Source organism: Sciurus carolinensis, chromosome 16, assembly GCF_902686445.1.
Source record: "Sciurus carolinensis chromosome 16, mSciCar1.2, whole genome shotgun sequence".
Taxonomy (NCBI): domain Eukaryota; kingdom Metazoa; phylum Chordata; class Mammalia; order Rodentia; family Sciuridae; genus Sciurus; species Sciurus carolinensis.
Window position 1 is genome coordinate 65,536,783 of NC_062228.1, and position 15,338 is coordinate 65,552,120.

Below are 15,338 nucleotides of genomic sequence, written 5' to 3' on the forward strand. Positions count from 1 at the left end.
AACTGCTCTTGAACATCAGATGGACTCCAAGATTTGTACCAGTGGCCCTCAGAGCCTCCAACCTCAGAAGTGGCCTCAGCCTCAGATGGGGCCTCAGCCTTGGAGGTTCCTAAGCCTCCAGGCTCAGAAGGGGCTTCAGAAGCTCCTGGACCTCCAGCCATAGAAAGGGCTGCACCGTGAGCCTCCCAGGGTCTGAGGCTTCTGGCTTCAGGACCAGTCTGTGCTAACAGCATGGTGGAACTTTTCAGCCACTGGGGTCATGAGACCGTCTTCCTGCTAATCACCCCCACATCCATACATACGTATAAATATGTACATGCTGGTTCGGTTTCTCTGGAGAACCCTGGCTGATGCAGGAGGTTTGCACCAGCATGGCAGCCACAGAGGAAAGGTGGGGAGCGTGGCTAGTGGCTGCATCTCTGTGGGCCAGTGGATCTTGCTCAGGGGGTTGGTGCACTCTGCCACTGGGGAAGAGGGGCAGACTCTTAGCAACCAGGGTGAGGCTTCAGGGCTCCAGCTGCTTCCCACCTCTCCCTAGAGATGAGCAGGGCCCAGCAAGAGGGTGGGGAGCCTGGCAGCCCGGAGGCTGCCTGGGGGCCAAAACTGACTTCCAGAAGGACGTGGGGCTCTTGGCAGTGATCCAGGAGCGGGTGTTGGTACTCGGGAGAGGCTGCTTATGCCCCAATTGCCCCTTCCCTGTTCTTAAATTTGTGGCCGGGGAAGGAGCAGGACAGGAAGCTCCCTGAGAGGGCAACTGTGGCAAGTCCCCTGCATTACCTCAAGTGGCCCTCACACTGGGGGTGGACGGCGGGGTGAGCCTCCTGGCCAGTTCTGGGCTCCTCTGGGGCCCTTTCCTCCTCTGCCAGCCTGTAGCCCGGTAAAGTGTGTGAAGCCCGGTAATGCTGATGCCTTCAGCCACAGGCTGCAGAGCTGGTCACTGAAGAGAAGTTTCCAGTGTCCCATGCTGTGGTCCTGGGGCAAATGTCCTGGCACAGGGCTGCTGGGGTGCTCAGTTCCCCTGTGCTAGTGCACAGCATCTTCAGGGAGGTGAGCAGAGGAGGCAGGAGTCACCTGACGCTGGGGACCACCCAGTTCTGTGCTGTAGTCACCTGTGTACTATAGGAGGCGCCAAATGCCAGGCCCGCTCTCCTCCATCACCCCAGTCTGAGAGTGGTGGTCCACCCTGGGCCGATCTCCCAAACGGACACACCAATGTCTCCCCTCCCCTAAGAGGACCTGGTTCACACATGATCCGCATGGCAAGGCATGGGTGGCTTTGCCGGCCTGTTGTGGGTGGGAATGGCTGTTTAGATCCATTGTGTCATGCCTCCTTCCTCTTCAGGGCTAACACTCTACTGCATGCAGCCCGGCCTGCCCACTCGCCTGGGAGGAGCAGGCTCCTGCTGGTCTGCAGCACAGCAGAACCCTGCCTCTGTTCAGTGCAGGACTAGACCAGGCGTGGGATGCGCCAGCTTGTAGATAGATGGTACACACTAACCCAAGCCACCTCCCAGTCCCTCAAGGGTCTGCCACACCAAAGCCCTCACAGGATGGCAGGAAGGGGCAGTCCCTCCTCTGCTCAGCTGGCCATAGTCAGTCTGACATCCTGGGAGTGAGGCACCCTGTCAGAACCTGCCAAGACAGGGCACAATCTAGCTGTGGCTTTGATACACCAAATGAGCTCACTGCATCAGCTGACTGCATCAGCTGGGACTCACTGCAATAGATGACAGCAGAAGTAGACAGTCCCAGGTGGACAGCTGGTGGACAGACAGATGACGTCCAGGGAGAGTAGGTCAGAGGTAGACAGTCCCAGGTGGACAGCTGGTGGACAGACAGATGACACCGAGTGAGAGTAGGTCAGAAGTAGACAGTCCCAGGTGGACAGCTGGTGGACAGATGACGTCCAGGGAGAGTAGGTCAGAAGTAGACAGTCGCAGGTGGACAGCTAGTGGACAGACAGATGACGTCGAGGGAGAGTAGGTCAGAGGTAGACAGTCCCAGGTGGACAGCTGGTGGACAGACAGATGACGTCCAGGGAGAGTATGTCAGAGGTAGACAGTCGCAGGTGGACAGCTGGTGGACAGACAGATGACGTCCAGGGAGAGTAGGTCAGAGGTAGACAGTCCCAGGTGGACAGCTGGTGGACAGACAGATGACATCCAGGGAGAGTAGGTCAGAGGTAGACAGTCGTAGGTGGACAGCTGGTGGACAGACAGATGACGTCCAGGGAGAGTAGGTCAGAGGTAGACAGTCCCAGGTGGACAGCTGGTGGACAGACAGATGACGTCCAGGGAGAGTAGGTCAGAAGTAGACAGTCGTAGGTGGACAGCTGGTGGACAGACAGATGACGCCCAGGGAGAGTAGGTCAGAGGTAGACAGTCCCAAGTGGACAGCTGGTGGACAGACAGATGACGTCCAGGGAGAGTAGGTCAGAAGTAGACAGTCATAGGTGTACAGCTGGTGGACAGACAGATGACGTCCAGGGAGAGTAGGTCAGAGGTAGACAGTCCCAGGTGGACAGCTGGTGGACAGACAGATGACGTCCAGGGAGAGTATGTCAGAGGTAGACAGTCGCAGGTGGACAGCTGGTGGACAGACAGATGACGTCCAGGGAGAGTAGGTCAGAAGTAGACAGTCACAGGTGTACAGCTGGTGGACAGACAGATGATGCCCAGGGAGAGTAGGTCAGAGGTAGACAGTCACAGGTGGACAGCTGATGGACGGACAGATGATGCCCAGGGAGAGTAGGTCAGAAGTAGACAGTCACAGGTGGACAGCTGGTGGACATCAGGGAGAGTAGGTCAGAGGTAGACAGTCGCAGGTGGACAGCTGGTGGACAGACAGATGATGCCCAGGGAGAGTAGGTCAGAGGTAGACAGTCCCAAGTGGACAGCTGGTGGACAGACAGATGACGTCCAGGGAGAGTAGGTCAGAAGTAGACAGTCATAGGTGTACAGCTGGTGGACAGACAGATGACGTCCAGGGAGAGTAGGTCAGAAGTAGACAGTCGTAGGTGTACAGCTGGTGGACAGACAGATGACGTCCAGGGAGAGTAGGTCAGAAGTAGACAGTCGCAGGTGGACAGCTGGTGGACAGACAGATGATGCCCAAGGAGAGTAGGTGGGTGACAGACATGGATGATGACATGGTGATCAACAGACAGACAACAGGTACACACAGATGACTGAGTGATTGGCGGATATGCCATTGGCAGGGGAGTGCATAGGGTCTGCTCCCACTTGATTTTAAAAACCCTGTGTTTTCCTCAAGGAGAATGTAGAGAGGAATGAGGAATGTGAGAGCTGGAATGAGACAGATTCTGTAACATTTCTTCCAAGCGTAACTCCTTTCTAAAAAAAACCTTATGACCAGACATACCAATTCTTGACCCAAACCCCTGGCGTGGAACCACCAACCTGAATGGCTGGCCAGCTCTGCGCACAGGCAGCTGCCACCCTGCACAAGCACCCCAGGGAGCCAGTGAGGGTGGGCACTGCACACCGCTGCCGGTTCTGCTGCTTGCTCCCTGTGAAGACCCAGGGGTCACTGGGCCTCTGAGTCCTGTGTCTGTGAAGTGGGGCAATGCCCTCGAGGCCAGAGGCAGGGGAGGCTTCAGAAGGATGCCTCTGCACTGCCCCTGAGACCCAGGAGGGGCTCTGTCCATGGTGCTGAAGGACCTGACCCAGAGGCACCACCTGATGGGGCCTCCTGGAAGACCTGTCCATCAAGGCAGGAAAGGAGGTGAAGTCAGCAGGGTCAGCGACAACACCCTCCCCACACACACACTCGCACACGTGAACATATATGCAAAGACTTAACAGACACATGTACTAAGACACACATGGACACATAACAGACACAAAAATACACGCATACACATGCTCACACCCCACACGCACCTCAAGTGCCTGAGCACACAGCTCCCGATGCTCTGTGAACGGAGGCTTCATGGTGGACAAGTTCAGGAGGCAACAGGCCCACTCCCTGCCCATAGCGTGCAGCATTTCAGAAGTTCTGGGTGGGACGCCTGTTTTGCAGTTCATTCAGACCACCAAATCTTCATTGCCGCCATGAGCCAGGTGAGCACTGTGTCTGTGCCAGGGAGCAACTCAACACTTGCCAAGGTACCTGCGTGCAGGGCCACTGTCTGCAACATCAGCCTGGCCTGGAACCTGCGTGCTGCAGGACGCCCGGGACACAGGGATACAGGGAGTACACGTCCCCACGAGCAGCCTCCAGACCAGGAGGAAGCGGTGGGGGACCCTGCTCCCACTCCCCCACAGTGCCTGCTGCTCTCGTCCCCCCAGGACTTCCTCTGAGTCCTGCCTCCTGCCAGCCTCTCCACCCTTGATTCCTGGCAGCTGAGTCTCCCCTGGGCCTAGGAGATGAGTTCCACAAGAGGAAACTGACCACCACGGTCACACTGAGCTCCAGAGCCCCTGGCAAGGAGCAGGTGCTCACTACGCACAGAGCAGTTCGGAGGGCGTGTGGGCTCAGGTGTGGGTGCAAGTCTGCATGGACTAGAGTCCAGAGTGGACGCCTTGAGTAATGGGTGCGAGGTCACCAAATGAGGTCGCAGGAGTCCTCTCTGTTGCCACTGTGGCAAAGGCTTTGTGAGTTGGAAAGGTGGCCCACCTGCTTCCCTCAACTTGCCCACCCACACAGCGGGTGAACAGCTGCAGCGGCAGCCTGTGACTGGTGCCTGGGGAGAGCAGGCACTCTCCGTCCACATGCAGTGCTGGGGACTCCCGTCAAGGCCCAGGACACAGTGGCTTACTAACGTGTCTACTGGCAGTGAAGCAGACTCCTACGTTAAGGAAAGTAACAGAGGCTCAGGGGTGAGCACAGCCAGGATTTGAGACTTGCCACTTGGTTCTACCCCTGCCTAGGAGACACGCCGGGACCACATGCTGGGCTTGGATCCCTCCCAGACTGCCAATAAGAAAGGCAAGCTTCTCCTTTCACAGAGGAGGAAACTGAGGGCCAAGGAGGTTAGTTCACTTGCCCAGAGCCATGGAGCCTTGTAAGAGGCAGGGTGGAGACTGCCCCTGAACCTTTCTCAACCTACGAGTCAGCTCCTGGGGAAAGAGGCAGACTTACCACGCTGCCTCCAGAAGCAGGTTGGTGCTCAACAGAGGGACATAAGAGCACCAAGCCCTGCTGCCCAGTCTTCACTGATCTGCACAACTTGGAACAAACACTCCTGCCCGTCCCTTTGCGATCAGAGACTTTCAGACGAGTTGTACAGAAACACCAGCCTCCACCCCAGCTTCCACTGCCTGCACTCAGGCACAAATCCCCTCCCCACCCCTTCCCAGTGGGGAAGGGACCTGTAGCCACCTCCTCCAAGCCCCTCCTGCATTCACACAGCTGTTCAGCCAGTTTGGAAAGACCCACTGGTGGGACCTCACCACAGCCCCTCAAGCCCCAGGGATAGGAGTCTTCAGGGCTGGGGCTGAGACCCAGGAAGCTGGAATTGGCATTAGAGGACCCTCTGACAGGATGCTACAGTGGTCCTGAGGGACAAGGTGGCAGACACTGTAGCTCAGTGCCGAAACAGTCACAGGCCTCAGTGGTACCTAGCTCCTGCCACCTCCTGGTCACCAGTCCAAGGCAGACACGACCACCTGCCCCAAGTTCCTCTTCCACCTTCCTTGTCCTATTGTTACTAGGAACCAGCAGCCTTCAAGCATAGTCGCCTTTGCAGGAAGTGCCATGTGACCAGCTGGCTAGAGGGATCTGAACAGGGGAGATGTGTGCCGTTTCTGGGATGCAGAATGCAGGACTTCAAGGCCGGAGGAGCTGCCTCCACGGCCCTCTGGGACACAGCAGCTGGCCCACCTTCCCAGCAGCATGCCAGGTTAGCAGGGGCTCCCGGGAGGACCGCCCCTGTGCAGGAGCACAGCTCCCCAGCAGGAGCACAGCACAGGGGAGGTGGCGACCAACTGCACTGGCTCTCCTTGCCACAGCTGGGGGTGTGGGCGGCTCCTCCAGCCTCTGGCCCTTCTTTCTCCCAAACTCAAGAACCACACAGCTACAGGACAATTGAATAGTGTAATTTATTGCCCCCACATTCCTTTTTCCACCGTGCCTGGGCCAGGGAACAGACAGGGCACCCCATCTTCTGAAGGGGCTACCCTGGGTGTAGAGGGCTACTTCTGCTTCACTCTTCTGCTACCCCAAACCAGGAGCAGGAGGAAAAACCAGGGCTATAAAATCAATAGGACCCACAGGGCAGAAAAAAAAAAAATAGATGGGAGGGGGAAAGGTGGGTATGATTAAAAGAAAATTCTAAAAGGGCAAAGGGCCCCTCTTCCCCTTCCCTTTCTGGGACCCTCTAAATACAAAAGGCCAGATTTCCCTCCATCCCTTACAAACCCCAGACTGGGGCGAGAGAGAGGAGTGGCCTCTTGCCTGAGGGTCTGCCCGCTTAGCCTCTACAGTTCTTACATTGTCTAGCTCTGGCTCTGGCGGAGAACCTACAAAGGGCAGGGTTTGGAGAGCCAGCGGGCATCTTGAGAAATGATCTTGCCCTAACGCCCGCAGGTCCCCTCGCACCGAGACAGCGCAGGCCGAGCAGCAGGGGCGGGAGACGAGGATGCCACGGTCGCACCCCTCTGTCCATTTCTCCCTGGCTTCTTGGTCTTGTCGTCCCCGCCAAGCCCGAGGGGCCCTGCTCCCCCCCGGGCGCCCCCGCCCCTACCGGCCCTCCGCACCTCGACACTCGGCGCAGCGCCCACCCGCCGCCGCATCCTCGTCCTCATCCTCCCCGCCAGCCCGGTAGAAACTCTGTCCGCAGCTGCTGCAGACCGCGGGCGCGCCCACAGCGTGGATCTTCTTGTGTCTGCGGAGCGCCGCGCCCTGAACGAAGCCCTCCCCGCACTCCACGCAGATGTGCGCGGGCTCCTCGCCGCCCGCCGCCCCCAGCCCATCCCCGTGCTGGGCCCGCTGGTGGGCCAGAAGCCCGGCCCCATGCCCAAAGCCTTTCCCGCACTCCATGCACACGTAGGGCTTGGGAGCAGGGGCGCGCCGCGACCGCGGCCCCGACGCCCGAGCCCCTGCACCAGCCATGGCTGCAGCGGCCGCGGCACCCTCGCCAGGCGCGCCCACCACGATGATGCCCTCGCCGTCGCCCACCGGGATGGCGATCTCGCCGTCAGCCGCCGCCGCCTCCTCTGGTGCCTTGGCGCGGCGCACGCTGGCCGCCAACACCTTGGCAGCCACGCCAGGCCCCGACAGCTCAGGGTGCAGCCGCAGGTGGCGCGCCAGGCTCTTGGGCTGGCTGAAGCCGCGGCCACAGCGCGGACACACGAAGGGCTTGAGGCCGCTATGCGAGCGCCGGTGCTTGGCCAGGCTCTTGCTCTGCGTGAAGCTGCGGCCGCAGTCGGGGCAGGCATAGGGTTTCTCGCCCGTGTGGATGCGCTGGTGCTGCATGAGGTTGGAGCTCCAGCTGAAGCGCTTGCCGCACTCGGAGCAGGCGTAGGGCTTCTCGCCTGTGTGGATGCGTCGGTGCTGCACCAGGTGCGAGCTCTGCGAGAAGGTCTTGCCGCAGTCGCTGCAGGCGTTGGGTCGCTCGCCCGTGTGGGTGCGCTGGTGCCGCGTCAGCTTAGACCAGTGGCTGAAGCTCTTGCCGCACTCGTTGCAGATGTAGGGGGCGGGCGGCCGTGGCCTGGGAGGGGGACCCGCCGGGGGTGCAGACTGGGGTGGGGACAGCTTGGTTGGAGGCCAGCTGGGGACGTCATCATCATCCATGATGAGGATGTCCACTGGAAGAGAAGAGGGTAGTGGGGAGGGAGTCAGAGGCAGCGGCTCCACAGATGGCTGTCTACACTGGAACCCTGGCTTAGTGCTGGCCTGGGACAGCTTCTTGAATGCCTTTGTACAGAGTTCCCCCACCACCAGGTGGGGTGGCACCCACATCACAGAATGCAGGTCAGGGCCTCTGCTCTGTACACCCTTACCCTGCCCTCTCAGGGGCATCTGCTCAACTGTTCATCACCCGCCTTCCCCAAGGTACGCTCCTGCAAGCCACAGCAGCAATGCCTGGGGAGCAGAGGGTCTCCCGAAAGGTGTTAACTGCAGTACGCACATGAAGAAGGCGGGCAAGGGAAGGAGGGCCAAGAAAGGCTTCCAGAGAAAGAAACACAGGAAACCCAGAGCACCAGGCTGGGGCAGGGAGGCTCCAGGGAAAGGGCACCCCTGAGGGCCAGGGGTCAGGCCAGACCTGAATGCAGCCAGGGGGCACTTGGCCTCAGCCAGGCATGGATTGCTGCCCTGAAGGTGTACATGTGAGGCAGTAGTGGAGTCACACCTGGGCTCCAGCAAGACCTGGGTGCAGAGTAGGAGCAGTGGAGAAGGGGGCACAGCGGGTTGCGGGGCTGGACACCACCTTGAGATCAGCCCAGCCCACTCCCTGGAGTACAGCCCCAACATAAAGCAGCCTCAGAGGCTGCAGTTGGCCCCTGGGTGCAGGCTGCCTGTCCCTGTGGAGTGGGGCCTTGGCCTGGACTTGTGCAAAGCGAGGACACCACCTCCAGTGCACCCCAAAGCCTCTCTGGCATGTGTACCACGCCTGCCTGGAGCCTGTCTCCCAGCCCGTCCCGTTCCTTCCACAACACTGGCTCTCCTGCGGGCTCTGCCCAGAGCTGCAGGATCCTATGCCAGGGCCTCAACAGGTGTACTCCCATTTCCTTCAAAGCAGGAATCGCACCCTACTGTGTTCCCCTCTCGCTAACACCAAGTGCTCAAATACATCTCTGAGATGTCACTGGTGAACACAGGAGGGTCAGGGCCTCCAAGGGCAGTGCTCCCTGCTGACTCCACAGGTCAAATCACAGATGGTGGCTGTGAAACCTGCGTCTGTGGTAAGAACCCGGGCACAGCAATGGAAGCCTGGCCTCCACCCGACGCCCCGCCCTCCGCAGGCCCACTCCCAGCAGGTCCACTCTCAGCAGGTCCCTGGCCACCAGGACCACCAAGAACTACAGACACACACCCTGGGCTTTAGTCCAGTCCACCCACCAGGGGATTCTGATGCCCTGGAGCTTGAGAATCACTATTCTAAGGCAAAGAATGTTGGAATCACACAGGCAGGGGAAAATCCAGGCAGGACATGAGCAGCAGGGAGGACCCTAAAGAGACACATGCAACCCATTTTGATGTCAATGTAAGTCAAGAAATAAGTTATAAGTACATTAAAAAGAGAATTAAAAACACATCAGAGGCTATTAGCTCTGGGCAGAGTGACCAGGCTGAGGAGTGAGACCTGCTTTCCAATGACAACGGTCCTGCACAGCTGTCAAGAGTGCGGGCACCACATGCAGCACTCTTGGGCTGGGATGGGCTCGGCAGGCCCTGCACGCAGGAGTGAGGTCCGCTCCAGAGGCCACCTGTGCAACCTCACACAGGCTGACCCATGTAGCCGCTGGCACGCCAACCTCCACATAGAGGCTAACTGCTCAATGGGCACTGCTCTTGTCCTCAGAAGGTGGACTTCTCCCACCAGGCACAGGCTGAGGTCCAGGAACCCACGCTTCACACCGCACCACATAGCACTGCAGTGGAGGACGGCAGACCTGCAGGAAGCCACCCAACCTCCCTCAGCCTCCCCATCTCACAGGAGGAAGAGGCTGGCACTCCCCACATTACCTTCAGGAGGACAGGAGAGGCTGGGGATGTAGCCCAGCAGAAGAGAGTGCCAGGCCTGCGTTCAATTCCCAGCAACGCTCGTGCGTGCGCACAACACAGACACGACACAAGGAACTCCAGGAGGAGAGCGGTGTGGAGCACAGGCGCTCAACAGAGGGCGGCTCTGAGGCTGGAGCAGGGGCCCTGCAGGAGAGCAGGGTCCTCAGACCGTCCCGCTGCTGAACGTGCCGTGGCCCACACTCAGTCCCACAGAGGGTGCCAAGGTTGTTCTCTCAACTCGGGGACAAGGAGCGCAGGTCCTTCAGCTTCTCCAGCCCTGGCACAGAGCAGGGCCATCCCTGCCCTCAGACCCTCAGGGGAGCCCAGCAGCTGCAGTTCCGACGTTAGTCTTCTTGTGCGGCACACGGCAGGCACACAGCTCCAGAATCGAACAGAGTTAAAAGAGTTCCATGTGGGACACCTGCCTGGGCTGGGGCTTGGGCTGAGCGGCAGAGTGCTTGCCTAGCACAGGTGACACACTGGATTCGATTCTCACTACCACATATAAATAAAAAAAAGGTCCACTGACAACTAAAAAAATATTTTAAAAAGATACTCAGCTGGGCGTGACGGCACACACCTGTAATCCCAGTGGCTCAGGAGACTGAGACAGGAGGATCTCAAGTTCAAAGCCAGCCTCAGCAACAGCAAGGTGCTAAGCAACTCTGATATCCTGTCTAAATTTTAAAAAACTACAAAATAGGGCTGGGGATATGGCTCAGTGGTCAAGTTCAATCCCTAGTACTCCCCCCTCAAAAAAAAAAGACGTACCCCAAGTCTGGGTCTCTGCCACCACAGGGAGTCCCTGCATGCTTCCCCACTGCTGTCACTGGCCCCCAAAACCCAGGGGGTCCTGGCACTTCTCCACAGCTCTGCCACCCCGTGTGCATCCCGAGGTACTGTGCCTCGGCGACTCTAAGCTGGATGGTCCCCGAGGACTGCCCTGCTTTCCTTGAGGTGTTCCTGTTGAGGAGGGGTCCTGTGGTTTTCCCAGGCCTCTGTCAGGTGGCAGCTGGACAGGCAGCTTGCTGAGGCACAGTGTGGCCAGAGTCTTGCTTCTTCCAGAGGGCACACGGTATCTCCTATGTGTCTCCACGGAACACCAACAGAGTGGACCCACAACACTGGGCCACAGATGGAATGGGGTGCACAAAGGGGTCCTTCTGCCGCCCCTGGGTTGAAGCTGGAGTGATTTCTAGACTCCCCCCACCTGCTAGCCGGTACCCAGTGCAGTCTCACAGGGTGCGCAGGACAAGAGCTCACTGCCTCTGAACTTTTCAGGAGAAAGCACTGGCGCCCTCTCCTCTGAAGCTCTCCCCTCCCAAACGTCAGCGGGAACGAACACAGCCACGGCCAGCCACGGCCAACAGGCTCTCCCTGCTGCAACTGCCGCGCTCCTGCAGGCTGGAACGCCCCTTGCTGCCCACGGGACCAGTGGTCTTCCATAGCACCCACCTACCATCCGCAGAGTCTCCAAGAGCCCTGGCCTCTTCAGGTGCAAAATGGTTTTCACAAGCAAAATCGGGAAATGCTCATTACTTCTTTTTTAAAAGTTTCTCAGGAGTTCACATTCAAATCTGGGACTCCAAGTTTTAAACCTGGTTCTCAGTGACTCAGCCATGCACCTAGGGTACCGCGCTGCACCTGCCGTTCTTGTGCCCCCACACAGCTGTGCCCACCCCACCACTGTCACGTGGACAGCCTCACCAGTGCAGTCCCTGTCTGGTCACAGGGGCTGTCAGAAGCTCATTCGTCTGCCATTAGATTCCTTGGGAAGGCGCACAGGCACCTGTGCCCTTAAACCCAAGCTGAGGCTGAGTGCGAGATCGTGGGCTCACCACCTCACCTGAGCCCCCTCGGCCATGCGTCTTCCTCTGGCTCTGAGCACGCCCACACAAAGTTTGCTCACCGCGCCCCTTCCTCGCCAGGGCACGTGCCCAGGACCACGGGCTCACCGCGCCCCTTCTCGCCAGGGCATGCTATTTTTGCTCCAACACCAGAGGGTGTGTCCCTTCGCCACCCACAGGTTAACGGGCGTCCTGCTGCTCACGCCAGGCTGACGAGTCCCTCTGCACCAGCTCCACTCCCTCGCCCTGGATGTCCTTCACGGGGCCTGCCTCTCTGCATGCGACTTCTCTGTGCCTGGTTTCAGTCGGTTTACCAGTTTCCTCTCTTCACTTCTTTCTCATCTTACAATCAGCTGTCACCTGAACCGTCCATGAGGCACAGTGAGCTCATGCACGCTCGGGCTCCTCCGCTTCCATTCTGAGGAGGCCTGTGCTCCTCTCCCCAGGCCTGTGCTGGGCTCTGCAGTTCTGCGGTTCTTCCCAGTGCTCTGCGTTCTTGGCACATGGCAGGACTCGGGACCTCTCTGGGTGTGGAGGTGCTCTTCTGTTCTCTTGTTCAGGGCAATGACTTTTGGGGAGCTGCCCTCAGGACTTTTCTGTGGCTCACTTTGACTCTGGGAGGTGGTGAGGTTTGACTTCTTGGCGGCCTGCACCCCCTGTAGTCACAGGGGCCACGGGCTCCCCCACACGCAGGCTCTCTGCTGCTCCTGTTTTTATCAGGACCCTCTCTCCTCTGCTGGCAAGGACAGGGCCCCGCAGGCTTCCTGTTGGTTCTGCTGGTCCAAGAGCCCCAGGTCCAGGCTGCTCCAGTCCTTCAGCCCTCCCTGGCCTCTGCCCCGACACACCAACACACGGTCTGTACAAAGCAGTCCTCCAGTGTCAGCTGCCAATCTCCAAGCCCCCTACCCATGCTCCCCAGAGGAAGCCTGAAGGCAACCTCCCTGCCTCCTTCCTTCCAGAACCCCACCTGCACAGGCCTGGCTGCTGACCCCAGCCCTGCGGCCATTGGTGCCCAGGCCTCGTGTTGGCAGTGTGGTCCTAGGACTTGGTTATCTGGCTGCTGGGCTCATATGTGGGAATCAGACGATCCCAGGGCCACGCTGTAGCTGGGAATCAGTCTCTCCCAGTGAACACCAACGCTCCAGGGGGAGGGCTGAATCTCACCCCCACCAGCAGGAATCTCTCTGCTGGGACAGCTCCCTCTTGAGAATCATAGTCTCTCGCTTCTACTTTAATGCCCTGGAGCTAAGACCCAGGAGTGCCTGGGACCAGAGGACGCCTCCTCCCGGGCCTTCTGGTCACTGGGCCATAGTCATCACAACACAGAGGGAGTAAGCACGTCAGTGGGCTGGGGTGGGTGGGGTCTCAGAAAGCAAACCCAGGGCCTGTGTGGCCTACAGTTGAGGTTTATTCACCCAAACAGTGTTTATTAAACAAAACATACTGCCAACATGCAGAAGATTTCATGGTGAAACCCACCCAGGTTTCCCTGAAACGCTGGCACCCACCCTCAAGCTCCCTGGGCATGCTGCCTTCCAGGCCCTGCATGTGTGGGTTGGCCACCCTGCTCTGAAGAGCTGCCTGCCAGGGAGTCAAGGGGTCACCTGAACCAGAAACAGAAGGAACAGCAGACGGTGCTGCCCCAGGCCAGAGGCACCGGAGAAGAAATCAGACAGAAGGTGGTCCTGAGGCCCCAGGATGGGTCCACTAGAAGGACACTTAGGGACACCAAACAGGAGCCCCTGCAAGCTAGGAATGCAGAGCCCTGGGAGGCAGAGGAAGGGGCAGGAAGCCAGGGGTGCCAGACACAGCAGGGGGGACATGCAGGAACAGGGTTCCCCCTCCCTGGTGGGAGGGCAGCAGGGCTGGCTGAGTGGAACCAACAGGGTCACCTCACCTGGGTTCTCGTGACTGGCCATCTGCTGGTCCTCAGAATCCAGCGGCCCCGGAGACCAGGCCTCTTCCCGCAGCTCCATGTCTGGGTTCCTGTTGGAAGTGGATAAGACAGAAGGACAGAGTTTACATGGTATCAGATGGAACTGAGAGCCACGGAGGGCAGGCACTGCACCAAAGCCCTGCAGACGGCACCCACAACTCACATCTCACAGGCACTGGAGGGAAGGCCTGGGGCTGACCTGGCAGGTACAGGAGATCAGCCCCAGCAACCACAGGCCACAGCCACAGCCTCCTGCCCAGCTCCACTTACAGCCCAGACCAAGGCGTACAACGTGACCTCTGTGCCTTGGTTTACTCACAGGCAAGATGGAGGACCAGAGGGCATCAGCTATAAACAGGATGATGCACACAGCACTCTTGCCAAGGAGGCAATCCTGAGCCACACAGAGGTCCTCATGCCTACGGCAGGTCACCAACCAGTGCACCAGGCCTGCCCAGCGGCCTTCCCACATGCCAACCACTCAGAAGTCCTCAAGCCAGACCGTGGGGCAGGCTCCTGACGCCAGTCCACCCGGGCCCCAGGAAGAGAGCAAGTGGACCTCGAGGGGTAGCTGCTCGGAAGGCAGCCAGACAAAACTGGCATGCAGAGGTGGAAGGAACTCCAGTTACCATGTGGCATCAAGGAATGGCAGGGCCAGCAGGCAGCTCCCAGACACTAGGATTTCACAAGCCAGGGAAGTTCTAGTAGAATTTGGGGAAGGGAACTGACACAGTGCTGCCAGCTTCTACAGCCAAGAGAGAGCAATAAGAAGAAATTCCAAAACTACGAAGAACTAACTCCTGCCTCCTGTACAGGCACTGCTGACCGGCTTCCAAGACCCCAGCTCTGCAGGGGGCAGAGGTGCCACAACCCCAGATCCTCAAGGCAACACCCAGGCATGGGGCTTCCAGGCCAGTGAGCGGAAGGCCCAGCCGGCTCCAGGCCTCAGGAGCACCCTCAGCTGCCTGGCCCCTGTCTGCCATCAGTCTAGCCTGCTCAAACCCCTTAACTGTGTCCCCACAGCCCAAGAGCCTCCTGTGCAGGTGACGAGCGCTGCACTGCAGACTCAGTTGTGCCGACGCCACCTCCTCTGAGCCTCTCACCACCAGCCCTTCTTCCTGAAGGCCACGGCTCCTTCATGCCATGCTGGTCTGTCTGCCACCCTCCCTGCCCACGGGCAGCACTGACCTGACACCTGCGCAGTTCTTGGCACCCCAGCAGTGCCAGGCACAGGAGACGCTCTTGGGAACGTGGGATGAACCCTCAAGTGAGCAGCCTGCCGGGACAGAGCCTGCTGCACCCCCACGCCCTGTGCGTCCCAGCCTGGCTCAGGCAGAGAACACAACGCAAGAACGAGCTAGGGACAGATGCCAACAGCTCAGGAGGCCTGCACTGTGTACAGGCCCCTGACCAGGTGACCACCTTTCCAGAAGTTACTCGGAGGGGAATACCAAAACCTCAGGAGACGCTTCTTACGAGAAAAAAAAAAAGGCCATGGCAAGATTTAGCACCAGAAAACCAGGAAGAACACATGTGCCCAACGATGAGAGAACCGTCAGCAAATCATGCAGCCCTGGCTCCACGGAGGGTGGCCACCTACAGGGACGGCCCACTCATCTCATGAGGACTGACTCTAACTTCCTTCTGACCATTTTTCTTATTGTTTTATTTTAACAGTAAAATATGAGAGAGAAAGACTAAAGACTGGGTTTTTTGACAGTCATGAAGACTGTATCAAATGGGCAAATGGTGGGCATGAGGGCAGAGCAGCACCCTGGGCACACCCAGCCAGGGCAGACCTCAACCCTGGAGGCAGCGGCAACTCCCTTTCTTCCCGAAAACAGGGCAGAAACTCCCACATGCAA

At 58.9% G+C, this 15,338-nt stretch overlaps 1 protein-coding gene across 5 annotated transcripts in view; it reads right to left on the reverse strand.

Annotated features, from left to right (window-relative positions):
* Window positions 1-6,043: 6,043 nt before the first annotated feature.
* Znf787 (zinc finger protein 787) overlaps window positions 6,044-15,338 on the reverse strand; it is a 29,257-nt gene continuing 19,962 nt past the window's right edge. For all 5 annotated transcript variants that reach the window (XM_047528381.1, XM_047528383.1, XM_047528384.1 and 2 more), the window contains exons 2-3: window positions 13,435-13,523; window positions 6,044-7,769 (exon numbers count right to left, since the gene is read on the reverse strand). In XM_047528381.1, coding sequence (XP_047384337.1) covers window positions 6,703-7,769; window positions 13,435-13,523 — 1,156 coding nt within the window. In that variant the 3' untranslated portion in view covers window positions 6,044-6,702. The remainder of the gene's footprint in view (window positions 7,770-13,434; window positions 13,524-15,338) is intronic.